At 37.7% G+C, this 16602-nt stretch overlaps 1 protein-coding gene across 2 annotated transcripts; it reads right to left on the minus strand.

The window, feature by feature from the left end:
* Nucleotides 1–3860: 3860 nt before the first annotated feature.
* On the minus strand, nucleotides 3861–16398 carry LOC309694257 (uncharacterized protein). 2 transcript variants are annotated; one of them, XM_082514178.1, is made up of 9 exons: nucleotides 16331–16398; nucleotides 14847–15110; nucleotides 14522–14767; nucleotides 14259–14435; nucleotides 14076–14153; nucleotides 10760–10858; nucleotides 9816–9914; nucleotides 6750–6842; nucleotides 3861–4285 (listed from the first exon to the last, which is right to left on the minus strand). In XM_082514178.1, the coding sequence occupies exons 1-9, from the start codon at nucleotides 16335–16337 to the stop codon at nucleotides 4224–4226; spliced, it is 1125 nt and encodes a 374-aa protein (XP_082370304.1). In that variant the 5' UTR covers nucleotides 16338–16398; the 3' UTR covers nucleotides 3861–4223. The 2 variants fall into 2 exon arrangements, with proteins under 2 accessions (XP_082370304.1, XP_082370303.1); XM_082514177.1 differs by having other exon boundaries at nucleotides 14076–14156.
* Between the last annotated feature and the right edge of the window lie 204 nt (nucleotides 16399–16602).

A 16602-nucleotide genomic window follows, 5' to 3' on the forward strand; every position in this document is an offset into this window, starting at 1 on the left:
TCTGTGAAAGCCATCTGTCCACCCACCCTTCCCTCTGCTCCTGTGGAAACACCGTCACATAGACCCATTGACCCCCTGCACGTACACTCACATCCTGTTACTGTACTCTAAAGAATGCTAAGCATTTATCTTTTTTTAAGTCTTTTTATTCATTTATTTATCTTTTTCTGCATTTTCTTTTTCACTGAGAGCAACACTGCAATTTTTATTATGTTCTAGCAACATAATGACAAAAAATAAATCTTCAGTCTTCAATCATGACTCTGACTCTAATGGGATAACCCCATATGAGCAAAGTGGAGAATACCTGAGTGACTCAATACACCTGGTGCCTGATTTCTCATATATGAATCATAAACAGATATAAATTCACATATACAAATCTTTACAAAGTTCAATGTCTGGCCAGCACAAATTAAAGAAACTGACATCTGAATATTTATTTTTTCGAAAAACATGATGATATCATGCCTGAATCAAAACAAAATGTCACAAACTCATCAGGGACCATTCTTATATTTTAATGATTATATCTCTGTATGTATGCATGTAACAGGACACTGCCATGAATGGTAAGTGTATTATTTAAAAAGTTCCAACAAACTATTGAGATTATTTCACTTTATTTTTCTAAAAAGATGAACATCCATCAGTCAAGAATTAGAGAACAGTTGTCAGTAGCAACTGGTGACATGTCTGTCTGTATATCTCTGTCAATATCTCTCTGGTCACTGTTAACAAGTCATTATGAAAAAACAAACACCCAAAAGACTCCAGCTTCTGTCATGGACCCCGTTTTCACTGACTTCCTGCCGAGGTGTGTTCTCTCTCTTTCTCTTTCTCGCCTTCTGTTTGTTTTGATTTTACCACCTGCTGTGGAAAAGGTTAGGTGAGTAAAGTGAACCAACATTCAGTACAGAAAAATCCAGGGTCAATCCTGAAGTTACCTGCATAAGACAAAATTCTGCTTCATACTACAGGCCTTTGGTCTTCAGCGTCTTTGTGGAGGGCAGTTTATAAACTTCTACCACCTGAGGAGCAAATGCCTCATCATCCTCGCCTCAGAACAGATAGCAGAGATGAGCAAAGCCAAAATTAAACAAACTAAAAGTTCCACAAATGTAATCGTAATTAAAAGAATAAAGGATATGAATAAAACTGTTGGATCATCAGTCTGAGCCAATTCATCTCTTTGGATCAGGAACTGAAAATGCAAAAGAAACAGACTCATCTGCTGTTGACAGTGAGACAGTTTTTAAATTCTTATTAACAGTTATCATTATTATCAACAGACAGGTCAAAGGTCAGATGAAAACCACCATTTGTTGAGCATTCTGAAGCTCCTCTGCTGCCACCTACTGGCCCTATGACTGATGTCTTTCTACACAGTGCATACACTCACTGGCCACATTTTTAGGTACACTTTGTTAGTCCTGGATTGAACCGTCTTTTTGCTTTCAAAACTGACATAATCCCTCCTGGCATGGACTCAACAAGGTGCTGGAAATATTACTCAGAGGTCCGTATAGAAATGATAGCATCACACAGCACATTTGATGATGTGGATCTGAAACATCGCTAAAGTGCTGGATTGGATTTTCAAGGTTTGGTGCAAATGTTAGACATGTGTTTATGATAAAAATAAGGCTTTTCACCCCCACGATGTTCTTTTTGTTGAAAGTAACTGTAATAGCTTTATATTCTAATACTTGTTTACTGTTTACTCTTCTGTCAGAGTCCAACTTCTAATGAGAACTGCAGTCGACTCATTTAGTTGTCAGCACTTCAGTGTCACTACACTGGCAGCACAAGACCATGTTTTGGTCAGTAGTTGGTAATTTGTTCGTCTGTTGATGTTATAGTGATTTTTACAATAATAAAAATGTTGCACAAGAACAAAGTATTGAATTACAAAGGTTTTGTTTAGTTCCCACCATTGTCAAAGTAGAGTTAAAACAATGCTTTTCTCAAACCACAAAGGAACTTAAAATACACTGAGGTCAGTGTAAACAGTGACCGACACCTTAAGTCCAACAGAGGAAAAAAGTTTCACAAACACTCAGGTTAAAATTCACTCAGACTGAGTACTGAGGAGTCCACAAAGCATGAGAAGAAGCTGCTACATGTCTAAATACATTGACTTGCTGCCATGTGATTGGCTGATTAAATATTTCTAGTAACATGCAGTTGAAGGGGTGTACCCAATAAAGTGGCCAGTAACATTGACCTAAATGTGCATCACTGCAAATTTGAAACCAATCCAGACCTGGTAGAGCAAAGTCAACTGCTAATCGTGGAGGTCGGTGGTTTGATTCCAGTCTGCATGGCAAATATGCCAAAAGGGGCTTTGAATGCTCAGTTGGAGCAGAAAAGCTGATCATCACATGAAACATAGATGAAGAATTTTCTGCAGCATCGACATGCAGAAAAGAAACTTTGAATTAACATTATATAGGACACTGTGAGTGGCAGCATCTATTTGACTGATACAAATATCTTATACAGATGCTGTATCTGTGCTTTTCACAGTGTAGTTGAGCAAAGAATGAAATGTCAGATTAAAATGAGTCACGCTATAATGTCCATACCATCATATTACAATGATTGTAGTATAGATGTGTCTGTCTGTGTAATATAAGTTTTTTAAACATAGATAAAAAGAAGTCGAAATTACACGAGGCAGTTAAAGTCACTCAGAATGATCCTAAAATCAGTGGTTGGAGCTCTTCAGTGTCACTAGATGGCAGCACCAGACCGTGTTTTAAGCTGTTGTTGGTGAATTTTACTGTCTGTGGATGCTGCTGGAATCAGCTACATACAGTTAGCTGTAAACTGACCAGTTATTGATTGTATATAATTAAAGTGGCCAGAAAGACCGTGGGGACAGTTTAGGCACAAAACTGACGTGATCACATCTACAGACAGATAATTTTTTGGGTTTGAACAGATGACACTCATCCTCATACCTAAACATGTAGAGCTCAAACCTCTTCCTACCTCTCTGAGAACAAAGTTAAATTCATGTTTTTACTGAGGTGCGTGTAAGCATGGATTGAAGGAAACCAGAGAGACACTATATAAAAATCACTCTAACACAAACTCGAGGCGCTGCTTTGAAAAATGAAGCAAACAAAAAAGCAACAACAAGCGATGCAAGAAAACTTTCACACAGACTGCTGCTAAATGCAAGTCTCACTTTTCCACCTGAACCAGTGCTAATCTTAGATTTTCTCTCCTGATTCATTCCAGATTATTCTAAATTATGAATGAATGGTTTACTTCACCTTTCTGATAATAAAAACGTGTCATATGACAGGTCCCAGTGGTATTTGGTATTGCAGAAATTCAAAATAAATAAATATCAGTAGAAGTTATTCTCTTTCAGAAACGCATGATTCATGTTAGTGTGCATTTGTTATGGCCGCTTAATCTGACCCAGATTTTGGCTGAATCGACACCGAGATCATCATCATCACACTGAACGAGGACAGATGTCCTCACTATGTGTCCTGTGCAAGCACAACCACACATATCAACAACACAGTAACTTAGATGCATCAGAAAAATATCTGTTGATGGAGACGTATTTATTTCAAACAGCATCTAAAGTCTCACATATTTCATTTCCTTGAATCCTTACTGTACACAGACACATACGAGCTTCTCAAGCTTTTGTGTGAAGTTTCCAGCCACTGAGTGATGTTAGTGCTGCTCTCAGTCTGAGGTTGTGGTTTTATTGATATTTGTTGTTTTCTATCTGCTCTGTGGAGACGTGCATGGGTTAGCCACAGCAACTCATGTTTTCCATCAGAGAGCTTCATGAAACCCACAGAACCACACGAGAAGAACAACAAGTCCGACCAAAGTTTATTGATCCTGCACAAAAAAACAGATTTCTGCTGTGGAGACGACAGCAGGGTCCCACAAGTTACTGATTATTTTAAATACATTATGTTTATTTATCAGTTATAGATATAATACATAGCATATACATACAGTAGAATGTTTCTGTTTTGGCCTGAGAGACATAGAGAGGCAGTGTGACAAAAATACATTTACTTGAGCTTCTTTACAAAAACGTCTCATCACCACATTCAGTTTCTCTTTGTCTGTCTGCAGTTCTGTGAGTGCATTTAATGAAGAGATCAAACAGAATACATACACATCTGTTTTATAACGAAAGCCCTCTGCTCTGAGGGCCTGTGTGGACCAGCAGCTGGTTGTTAGGTTGGACTAGCAGATTTCTTCAGTGAGGAATAGACAACATTTGGATTTGATGGAAGCTCTGAAAACACAAGAACACACAGTTCAAACAATATGAGACCAGTCACAGTTAAAATAACTCACTCATTTATTTAAAAAAAGTCAACATCAGTGGTGCCACATTTTCACATTAATAGTCTTGGAGCCAAACTGTCACAAATAATGTGAAATAGACCAACCAGGAAGTGCGACTCAGAGCCTCCCTGTTTCAAAAAAAACACACTGATGAGTGCCACAAAAATTTAAGTTGGAGGATCCAAATTGGAAACATATTCACATATATAGGTAATCTTTTTATTAGGTGTTCTATCCAAACTCAAAGAAAGACTAAATCTGAAAATACTTCCAGCAGGGCAGCTCAAATACGTGGATTCTGTGGATAACAACAAAAAGGCTGCAACTGACCAAAGAGTGCAAAACAACCAGGCAGTGGTTTCCTTCCTGACTGCCTGAACTTTTACAGTTTCACCTCCCTTAAATTCAAACTCTTCACTAAGTTCAAACCACATCCTGTGCTCACATTGAACGTTAACATGGGACTCATAAATCATTAAATATGAGCATAAATCCAAACTTCAACATTATTCTTTGGAAAAGTAATTTGCCCAAGACCTACAGCAAGGGATTCAATCACTATAATAAACTGTATCATTTGTAGTATTATACACTGATTCCTGGGGCCAAATTCTTTCAGCTGTTTGCCCGGGTGTTACAATAAAGTTCAGCACCCAAATGCCAAACAGACTCAACTTTGTCACAAAATATATACACTGTACCGGATACTCTGAACAGTCAATCAGCATGTTTGAATAGACGACAGTAAGGACCCATTCCCCTGCTCAAAGTTGCAGAGAAGCAACCTTGTCGTCCCTGGCGTACAGCAAAACAGACAAGGCCATTTCTGTGTGGACTTTGTGTCTCCATGGGCAAGTTGGTGGGATTAGGTTAATGATTCTAAGTTGCCCACATGTGTGAGTGTGAAAGGTTGTCTGTCTCTCTGCGATAGACTGGTGACCAGGGTGTCTCTGGCCCTACGACAGCTGGAATTGACTCCTGCCTCCTGCAACCCTGATGTAGAGATGGACAGATGACAGCTGTGTCCTAAATCCATTAAATTGGAGGAAAAAAAGACGCACATGACAATTTTATGTCAACCAGAATTTGACTTTGTTGATCACTCCAAAGAATAACTCTTTAAACTCTTTTTACTTATCTGCATGATTGAGCATGCATCGAGACTCTTTAAATGAAGTTAGAATAATCATGGGAAGGATTTCCACATTAATAAATGTCTTTCTATTAAGTACTTTTATTGGACAAGCACAATTTGCACGGGCTGGGTCAACTCAACTGAATTCAGTTGGACTCAACTGCAGTAAACAAGTTCACTCATCATGAGTTAATGAAGTTGGTTCATAAAGTTGGAATAAAAGAATTGCATAATGCTCAAATAAAGCAATTTAACCGCGTGGAAATTCACTCAATGATTTTTTTAATGTTTATTTAAACTCCACAGAAATGGCCTTGCCTGATGATGGATTTGAGCTTGGGATCTTCTAGCTTTGAGGCAACAGTGCTAAACACTGCACCATCAAACTGTCAATCCAAACTAAAAAAAAAGTGGGAAAGCTGATTGATACCGAATTTTCTTTACTTTTCTGTCCTTGACAGGTTCAGCCACAATAAATAGAGATAGCATGCATGTGGTGTGTGTATGTTCTGTCTTCTGTGTTTGAAATTGCATGTGATATTGTGATATTGTGATATCGCAAATCCAGGCAGTTACGCACTGTTGCTATACATGAATAAATTTAACTAGTTTTAAGTTGTTGAAAGCAGATCCTACATGATTTAATTACGTTCACCATAGAAACATAAAGTCATTGTGTTCAAGTTACATGTTTGTCTCTTGTAAATGTAACAACCACACAATGTCACTTTTAGTGTAGAAGGGAAATGATTCCTTAAATGTTTAAGTCCCTGCCCTTAAAAATGATCATTCTAGAGATTAATGTTCCCCTTCAGTTTTTCAAAAAAAGAATATCTGTGATAAACATAGAAACTCCTCTTTTTGCTGATCCTAGCTGTGTTTCCACACAAAGCAAGACTTGCAGCTGATCTCAGGACAAGTGAAAGTAGATCCAGAGGAAGCTTGTCTAGCATGATAATCTTCTCCCAAAGACTAGAGGCTTATCCACAACGTGCAAACAATCAGTAAAAGCAGCTGGCATCTTAGCTCCAGCCACTGTTAACAGTAACGCCTGTGAAATGAAGATGCTACAGTCTCTATGGGAGGCAAACTTGCTTCCAACAACAAGCAATTGTTGATAGCATAAGATGGCATTAATGTCAAGGATGGATGCAAATACATGAGAAGCTTGTCTGAGCTGAAAGCAGAGAGATCACTTTAACTTCAGTTTTTATTGATATTTTTTATTGACTCGACCTTCCTTATTCTGACAGACACACAGCACACAAAACAATACCTCTGCTCCGGTTGGTTGGCTGCTGCTGGTGATGATGTAATATTTTGAGGTCACTGTATGTGATGTCATCACCTCCAGATTTCCCTCCACTGGCTGAAATGAACCAAAATAAACATATAGATATAGATGACTGCATAATAAATCTCACTGGACATTTAAGAAAGTTGGTCTTCCTTCTTTTTCTTGTCTGCAATGGGACACAAGCTGTGTGTATGTGTGCTTTTTAGAAAAAAATAGTTTTGCTTTGGTTTCTTTTATGTGTAAACACAACACTGGTTCATTTCTTAAGTTAGGTGATTTTTTTGTACTTCAATGATTGTTAAGTGGCTTAAGAAATTAACAAAAAGAGAAATGTACCTCTGAAAATGGAAACTAGAAAGATGAAAGATGAAAATGAGTGAAAAAGCAGCCAGTGTGCAAAACAAAACTTTAAGTCTTCAGAGATCCTGGAGAACTATTGCTCAAGACTTTAATGCATTACAAGAAAATCACTTCTTATTTTCTATCTCCTTGCATATGAAATGTTAAAAAAGAGGCGTGGCTCAAGAAGTTGCTCCTACAAAAACTATATAAGAAACATAATTCTATATTGTTGATGTCTTGGTTGTTCAGGGTCTACAATTTTTTTAAGGTTGTAATTAAGGCTTTGTTTTTGTTCCATGTTATGTTGTAAACACTTGTTAAAATGATAAAATACACAATTAGCCCATTCAACGCTCCTTCAGTTCCCAGTTAAAACAGTCCAAATTCTTACAGCTCCAAAAACACCACCTGTGTGGTTCTGTGTCTGTATAGGAGCTCGGAAAGAAAGCGACTGGACTTCATCACGTTTCTTCACATTTCACGTCTCTTCTTCTTCAGTTCTAAAGTCAAATTGTGGAGAGTCCCAAGTATTTAATCCCTAGTGGGAGTTGTCCCACTGACCCACTATTGATCATGTGCCTCATCACAGGTAACGTCTCACAATCACTATAAACCTCTGCTGATACTGACCTGATGAGCCTGATGAGAGTTAAATATTTCTCAGTAAAAGCTCAAGTTGTGATTCCCTGATGGGCGCAAATAACCATCGTATGACCAGATGAAGAATAAAAACAGACCAAATTTAGCCCTCGGATTTCTAATTATGAAAAAGTCCTGGTGCTAAGCTTAATGTCCAGGCTGAAAGTTGACCCAAGACTCAAACCTAGAGCTAGAAACATTCACGTCATTGTGATGTCACTTTAAACGTGATTAAAATGTGTCCACGTGAAAACAACAGTTGGCAAGAAATTCATCTTTTAAAAAAGTTGTGCTGGAAAAAAGTAAATGCATCCAGTTCTATCAGTTTATCTTCAGACTTTAGAATTTGTTGGCTGTGGTCTTCTGGCTGCATAAGGATCAATAATCTATTAACTCTACTTTATAGTCACCATATTTGTTGTTGCATGCACTAACGATGACGTTACCACAGGCCTGTCACTGGTGCACTACTGGTGCTTCAGGTGAGCCAGAAGAAAACAAAAATAAATCTCATGTCTTCAACCTGAGTGCATCTGTATGCACCAGGTTACAAAAATTAAAAGGTATGTAACGTCATTGCATAATGAGCAACAGTGTCTAACAGGACATGAGTGCTGGAAGTGAAACATAGAAAGTGGTGTCAGTATACAGGATGTGTGTTAAAAGAAGTTATTTCCCAGTAAGCATCATGATCAGATTTCTTAGAAACTGCCAGCAGGTTTCAGAGGCCCTGTGGTCATCTTTCCTGTTTCATTTTACCAGAGAGTACTGTATAGACCAATACGTTATCACTACATATACACACTATCATCAGGACTATGATGAGAAGTCAATCTTTAAAACTTTTTAAGCTAAACTCTACTGCAGCTCTGTGGTCATCCAGTTTCCTGTTTCTGATGAAACGCTTTAACTGAGTTCACGGCTTAAAAAGCATTTCAGAAAGAGGAGGCTATAGATATGTAAATATAGATGTTTAAAATTCAGGTGTTAATGCAAAATGTTGCTTTTATGAAGATTGTAACTGTAATAGTCTACAGTATAATGCTTAAGCTTACTCTCAGACATATAGACCAACCTTTTTTTGTGATACTCTGCTAAAAAAAGAAGAACTTCTAACTTTATCAGAACACATCCATAAGAACAACACAGAGCAGCTCTGCAGGTTCTTATCTCACTCTTACTGCCTGTTTATGCCCTGTGCTTATCTTCAACGTCATGCTGCTCTGTCGTATATTTCAGGTCTTTCTGATTCTGATTCTGATGGAGCTACAATTCAGGTTCCAGTTACCTGTTATTGTGAATCACCTCAGAGCCATCAAATATATTTAATGCTCAGACTTTTTTATACAATAACACATAAATGATAAATTTAATTCATTGCATTTGTGTGAGAAATGATGTTAATTTAAACATTTTATCTAAGACACTGTTAGTTTGATTCAGTGTCAGGACTTAATGATGTCATTTTTAAAGCAGGGTTGCTTTAAATATGATGATACGGACAATTCATCACAGTTCTTACATGTTAAATGTTCCAGTGTTCCCTCTAAGCTGAGCGCGTGAGCAATCGCACACTGCTGACACAGAAAATCTGCACTGCACAAAAAAAATCCAGCCTGAATTGAAATTGAAGTAAGTACATGTACTTATTTTAATTCTGCTGGTTTTCTGTGTGGAGACTGTGTCAGCAGTGTGCGATTGCTCACGCGCTCAGCTTAGAGGGAACTGTTACTTAGTTTTGCCACGTGGCCTCTGACATGCATGTTAAATTAGATGTTGATTTTAACTTGGTCATACATGAGAATTTGAGTTTGTCTTCCTGTGTTTGCCCTGCAATAAGCTCTCAAAACCTTCAACTTTTAAAACAGATGGATGGTAAATCAATCAGTAAATTATCAAACCCCATGAATGGTTGCAAGGATGTATCACACAAGCCTGGATGCATATGAGCAGAGGTGTTTCAGAGGTACTCATACAGCCTGCAGCTCATCTCAATATTTGCAACAAATATCGTCCTTATGAAGGACAAAAACACATGATGGAGACAAAGAAGAGCAGCTGTACCTCTGGTCTTTGATCTGTTTTTCTTGTCTCTGATGGTGATTTGTCCATAACTGACGTCTCCAGTTCGCACTGATGAGTAGACTCCAGCTGGATCACACTCTGCACAATAAAACACACAAAGAAGACATCAGTGCAGTAGTCATACTGGCACTTACCATTACATTAGAAACAACACAAAAAACTATTTAGATTATTTACTTTTTTAAATTGTGTAAATAGGAATAACTCTTATAACACAGATGTCAATAACACTTTCACTGTCAAGAAAGAAGAGAACAGAAGTGATACTAAAGGTTATATTTAAAGCAGACAACTGAGCACAGCACTGTTTTAATGAAAACATGCTAAAATCATGGGATGCGTGTACGTCACACTAAGTGCAAAATTTCTGCTAACTGCAAAAACTGTGCTGCGCTTCTTCTTTGCAGATATTTACAGATTTCATAACTTTTGGTGCAAATAGTGATTTTCTATGCTTCTGCCATAACTTCACATTATGCATCTTTCATGATGAACAGAAGAGATTAAAAAGTATAAGGTGATGGCCTTACAAGTCTGAACAGACAATAAATTTGGTGTCTGTGCTTCAAGTGTTGCTGGAGCTTTCTGTTCTATAGATGAGAGTGGAAATCACACTTGTGCATGTGTGTACAGTAACCACAAGCTGCATAAAGCTGAAGCATACATGCACATAGCTTTGTGAAACTCATAAGGGATAAGTGTCAGCATCACTTGTTTCTGGGGGTGGAAAAACTGTGATGACCTCACACTTTAATGCATTTCCCTGTTAATTATTTCATGACTTCAGCCCTGTTTAAATAAAGATGCTTAGCTTAAGAGTAATTAGTAAACAGTGTCAGACTGATCCAGACAGGAGTCTCAACACCTGCTGGACTCTTCCTCGCATTCTTATCCATGATGAAGACAAAGAGGAGCAGCTGTACCTCTTTTCTTTGACTTTCTTTGCTTCTCTTTGATGGTGATTTGTCCATAACTGACGTCTTCAGTTCTCACTGCTGAGTAGACTGCAGCTGGATCAGTCTCTGCACAATAAAACACACACAGAGGACATCACTGCAGACAGTACGGTCATTTTTATACTACTTTTAATATTTTAAATATGATGCAAAACCATTTCAGCTACTGCTTTTGTGTCCAGTATTCAAATTAGCAGTGAAACAGCTGCTTTGTGCTGATGGTGCAGGCACCTTATCTGAGGTGCAAGTAAGACAGATGATAGGTATGAATAACAGAACTGTACATTTTTATTTTTTAATACATAAAATTAATATTTTGAAAATGAATATTTTTGTCAATGTATTGTACCTACACAGAGTTTAAAAATCCCTTTTACTGCCCTGCAGCGAAACCTGAGCAGTTGAGGTGTTTCATTAGAAACAGGAAACTGGACAACCACAGAGCTGCTGTGTTAACAGACTAACCACAGGCTGACAAACAGGCAGTCCAGCATGTAAAAAACAACCGTGTGAACGGTTCAGCGGGTGAGCAGTGTGAACATTTATAGACTAAGTTTTGGTTGCATCACTTAAACAAATCTAATCTAAGATAAATAAAGTGAATTATTTCATTTGCATGCTAATGTGAAATTAAACCATTAGATATTAATTAAAGACCATGTGTGTAGTGGAAGGGTGCAGTTTCTGCAATCTATGGTCCACAACCATCAAAACAAGTCTGGTCCCTGCAATAACCAGAACACTTTACGATGTTACACCTCTAGTATTAGGCCTCTGCTATTACACAATGTGTTGATCTGGTTTTGTAATCTCAGGTCCTCTCCTTATCTCTGCCTTCCTGTCGGTGACCTGAAAAACAATCAGTTTGTCATCTTGAAGTATGTCTCAACTCTTTAAAAGCATCTCAAGAACAAAGAATGCTGCAGGATGAGCCACTACTGATGTCACTGATGACAAATACACAGCCAGCAGAAAAAACATCACCAAGTAGCTGTAAAATGAAGGTTTGGGTCCAGAAATGTTACGTGCCTAAAAAATGACGACAGCTGTGTATCTGAATACACTGAATAATCCATTTTTTCTATTAATAGATGCTTTTTTCGTTAATGCTGCCCTTGTCTGATTTTTACTGCACTAAAAACGTCTTATAGTATGTTTAAAAACTACAAATACAATAAAATAAATATATAAACACAATATAATACTATTCCCAAGTGAATAGTGCCTGGAGAGTGATGTGCCTTGGGTTTATTGATGAAGATAACATCTACAGAGAAGAGCTTTATTGTGTCCCCTCAATCAAAGAGATTAAACCTAGAGGCATATGTCACAGAAATTAAAGGCATTTCCAAGGCATTCACTAATAAGACTTTCTGAAACTAGTCTTCAACATTTGCCAAGGCTAAAGGTTTTTAATGTGTTTTTAAGATCAGGATAACCTAGGATTTTACCACCACACAAAAGCTTTCTTCCTATATTATCTATAGAGAGCAAAGAGAGAGAGAGTCTTTTAATTACACAGGTCTGCAAAAAAATTTAATAAATAAAAATTCAGCTCCATGGGATATTTTTAGTAAATTATATGTTTGATCTCCATTTCCCTCCACCACATACAGTTATTTTTGTAAAATATGATAAGTTTACATTTAAAAAAGCACAACACCAATACAAACACTATATTTTATATTTTATAGCTATGCATAATTTTTCTGAAATTCCTTACCTTTCGCTATTATTATTATTATTATTATTTTTACATATAATTTCTAGTTAGAGAAATTTCAGAGATTTATCCCTCAAAACTGTAAATACAAAAAAGTTGGACAACGTAGTTTCCCACCTCTGGAATTTTTTTTTTAGAGTGTCTTCATAGACACTCCTGAATACTGAAGGAAAACCGGAAAATTAATATAATGCAAATTTGCAAAAAAACAAAAACAACATGTGTGTTCCAGCAGTGTGATTTGAGTTCTAAGCCTCCCAGAAACGATACAGAAAACCATAAAGTCAAACATGACTTTTAAAAACACCAGTATAACTTATATGGCCCATAAATTATGTTGCTTCCAGTTTCGGGCAGATAATGGCGGACACGCGATAGTTCGCGCTGACGTCTATTCCAGTTAGGAAGTGTTACAAACAGCTGATCAGATTGGCAAAGCGTGTTTCTGGAATATTATGTTTTTGTTCCTGCAAATACTTTTTACAAAATTTTTGCAAGGCCTATGTGGACGGAAACCGTGACTTAGGACAAGCTGATGGCATAAAATCTAAGTACAACTCCTCCGGTTTCATGTGCAAAACAAAAAATTGTTGCACTAGCTTATGTGGTTGCAGTTCTACAGGGGTTTAAAAAGAATTACACAAAACAGAGTGTGTGCCCGCTCTGACCGGTCACTGCACATAAAATGTAAAAAATAAAATATAAAATACAAAAACCAACTATTTACATTTCAACTTTTAACTATTTAAATTTTCAGCTTTTTTCTTTTAAACAAATTTAAAGTGAAACAACACAAAACACTTCAAACCAGAACACAATAAAATATAAATTAAAATATGCAAAACAACAAGAAGATGCATATTCTGTCATATAGGTCTGGGATGATTTTTTGGGAGAGTGTTTTCCTGCTTGGAATTGCATACGTAGGATTCACAGCATGGATAAACTTTCTGAACAACTGAAAATAGTTGTGGATGATTACTATTACTATACCTTTACCTATACCTATACTATAACTTTCTAATGTGACGTTGTTGTCCCTGGCTCTCTTTCTCCCTCTCCTACCTGTTCCTGTGCTACTGGGAGTGTAACTACCGCCTCTCCGCCCTGTGTTCAGTGCAAACACAAGACTCACGTGCGGCGTGAAGCAAAAAAAAGTGTGAGAGAGACAGAAAGAAAAGAAGCACGTCTCCTTTGTTCACTTCAAAGAGCCGACTCTAAGAATTGTTTCATTTGGGACCGACACATCACTATTTACTATGAACAAAATATACCAGAATAAACCCATAACCCCGAATTCTGTAGTGCTCTCGCTCTAAGCCTGAAATCTGCGGTCTCTTTTAAACTGCAGTTTAAAAATCATCTTTTTAAAAGTGCTGTTGGTAAATTTACTGTTTCAATGTTTTAGTATTTTTCCTCTGAAGCACTTATTTAGATATTTCTCCTGAAAAGTGCAACATAATATTATACTTTAGCCACTTTACATTAACCATCAAAACAAGTTTTCTCCTTCTTTTTAATGTTGTTAGAAAACACACACACAGAGACACAGTCACACACCTTTACGCCGCCTCATTGGCTGTTGATGAGGATTTGAGATTTTGATTTCACTGTATCTGATATCATCTCTGACGTCGTCTTCTTCAAGTTATGATGACATGAGCCAAAATAAAAAATAAACAACATATAAATAAACAAAATTACACACACACGTATATATACGTATATATGAAATCTTCTCACCTTCAGGCTTTCTGTGAACAAATCGCCTCACCAGTAGAGTTAGTAAAACCAGCATGACCATAACACAGACTGATCCAAAAACTGACAAAATGCAGACAACAGCAGGAGAAAGGGATGCAGGAAGAGTGGATGTAGGTGGAGGTGTGGATGTAGGTGGAGGTGTGGTGGTGTCTTCCCCTAAAATAAAGCAAACACAGTCATTAAGTTGTCGTCACATTGTGAATGTTGAAAGCTGCAGAAACACAGACAGGTGAGTGTGTCACCTGTGACAGTGATCCAGCTGGATGGAGACTCTCCATGACCGCTGATGTCACACTTGTAGAGGCCTTCATCAGACCTGGAAACATGCTGGATGGTCATGTGACCTGTAGGCTGCTTCCTGATGAGGGAGCCATCTTTATAGAAAGCAGCTGGGAGGTTGGAGGGAGTGGTCTTTGTTTTACAGAGCAGAGTGACGTCATCTCCCTCCATCACAGGGAGGACAGGACTCTGCAGGATCACTGATCCACCTCAACACAGAGACAAACTACAGCATTTCATCCATTTACACACAGCTTCATCAACACTAACTCCACACACTCAGCTTACCAGTGACTGTCAGGTTAACCATGTTACTGATGGGACCCTCTCTGGACTCACACCAGTAAACTCCACTGTCCACTTGATATGTGTTACTGATCTTACAGGAAGAACCAGCTGGTTTTCCCCACCCATCTCCACACTGAGTGGTATTTCCTTTGCTTGTGTTTCTCCTCAGAGTCCATCCAGCAGAGCTGTCGTCCTCCTCACAGCTCAGAGACACAAAGGCTCCTTTAAAGAACTGAGAGCTGCTGGGACTCACAGTCAGACGAGCTGTGAGGGTTAAAATCCTCATTACTTGTTGATAAAGCAAATAATACCATGATACCAAGAAAGCCAACGAGAGAGCAATGGAGAAATACTGGTGAAGGTGCCCAAAAGTTGATTCTGTTCATCTGGATGTTGCGGGGTTTTTTTGTTTGTTTTTGTTTTTCTGGGGTGGAAAACGCTACGTCCAGATGAGCAGAATCAACTTGTGGGGATTCACTTACCTTATTGAGCATGCATCAAGAAGTAATGAAGGTGGCACCAGAAGATTCCACCTCCACCACTCCTTATCTGTTTAATTTATAATAGAATAACACAGGAACTGACCAGTCATTTTAAAACCTCTGAATATGAGGGACTGTCTATAAATATTGCTGTTATTCTAAAAAGCTAATGCAATACTTTTCCTAAAGCCATCAAATTAATGTCAAAGTCTGGAACATGTTGAGGCAAAATTTAAAAACAAACAATGATCATTAAAACGTTTATTTTTCAATCCCAAAAAGTTGATTCTGTTCATCTGGACGCAGTGTTATCAGTGGGAGAAATCCCACTTTATTTGTCAAAAACATTTATTTGTCAAATTAGAGCCATGACTGTAAATGCATTTGGTTGATTTAAGAATAATGCACAAACATTTTTAGATCATTCATGTCTTAAAGTTATTTTTGCTTTGAATCTTAAAACATCAGCATTCAAAAATCCACAATCGAAATTTTCAAATTTCAAGCAGTTTTAGGACATTTAGGACCCCTGTGCCTTTTGTTGAACACGATCATAGAGAAACTGGTGTCACTGAAACTGAACCAAAAACTAAACGTAATATAAAAGATTTTCAGGTTTGGCTTCAGTTCTTGGTTATGAAACAACATGGCCAACCGTCCAGTAGATCAACAGAATTTAAACAATTAACTAATAGTCATAACTATTCCCACCCACACACGTGTGCGCTCTCTAACACTTAAATTCAAATTCTTCTCTATAATTATTGTTCATGCTCCACTGTTTGTGTAAGGCTTTAGCTCATATTTGATGCCATTAATGTTCATTTTACACCTTCTTCCTTTGCTATGCTTGTGACATGGGATGCACATAATAAAGCCACAACTTCTAAATCAAAGTTTAGACTCTGCTCTCTGTCATCATCCCAAACCCAGCCCTCAGTTACCAACCAAAGCATACAATCAGAGTACAAAGATGTATAAATATATATATATATTACTTACTTGGCATGGTTGTGTTCTTTATTTCTGTTCTCGGTAATTAGATTTCTTTTTCTTATTTTTAAATGACACCAACTAAAGCCCGCCCCCTTCCCCTAACTGTATGTAGGCCCTCCCCTGCGTTTGCTTCCTCTCTCTGTTACGCTCTCTCTCTCTTTGTCCTCCTTCACTAATTTTTTCTCCCTATCAGGTCTGCCAGATGGGAATAAATAATGATTGCTCTGTCATTAGGGACGGGAGAGTGTCTCTGTCCCCTAGACCAAACATTCTTCTTC

This window comes from Aulonocara stuartgranti (genome assembly GCF_965226115.1).
Source record: "Aulonocara stuartgranti genome assembly, chromosome: 3".
NCBI lineage: Eukaryota > Metazoa > Chordata > Actinopteri > Cichliformes > Cichlidae > Aulonocara > Aulonocara stuartgranti.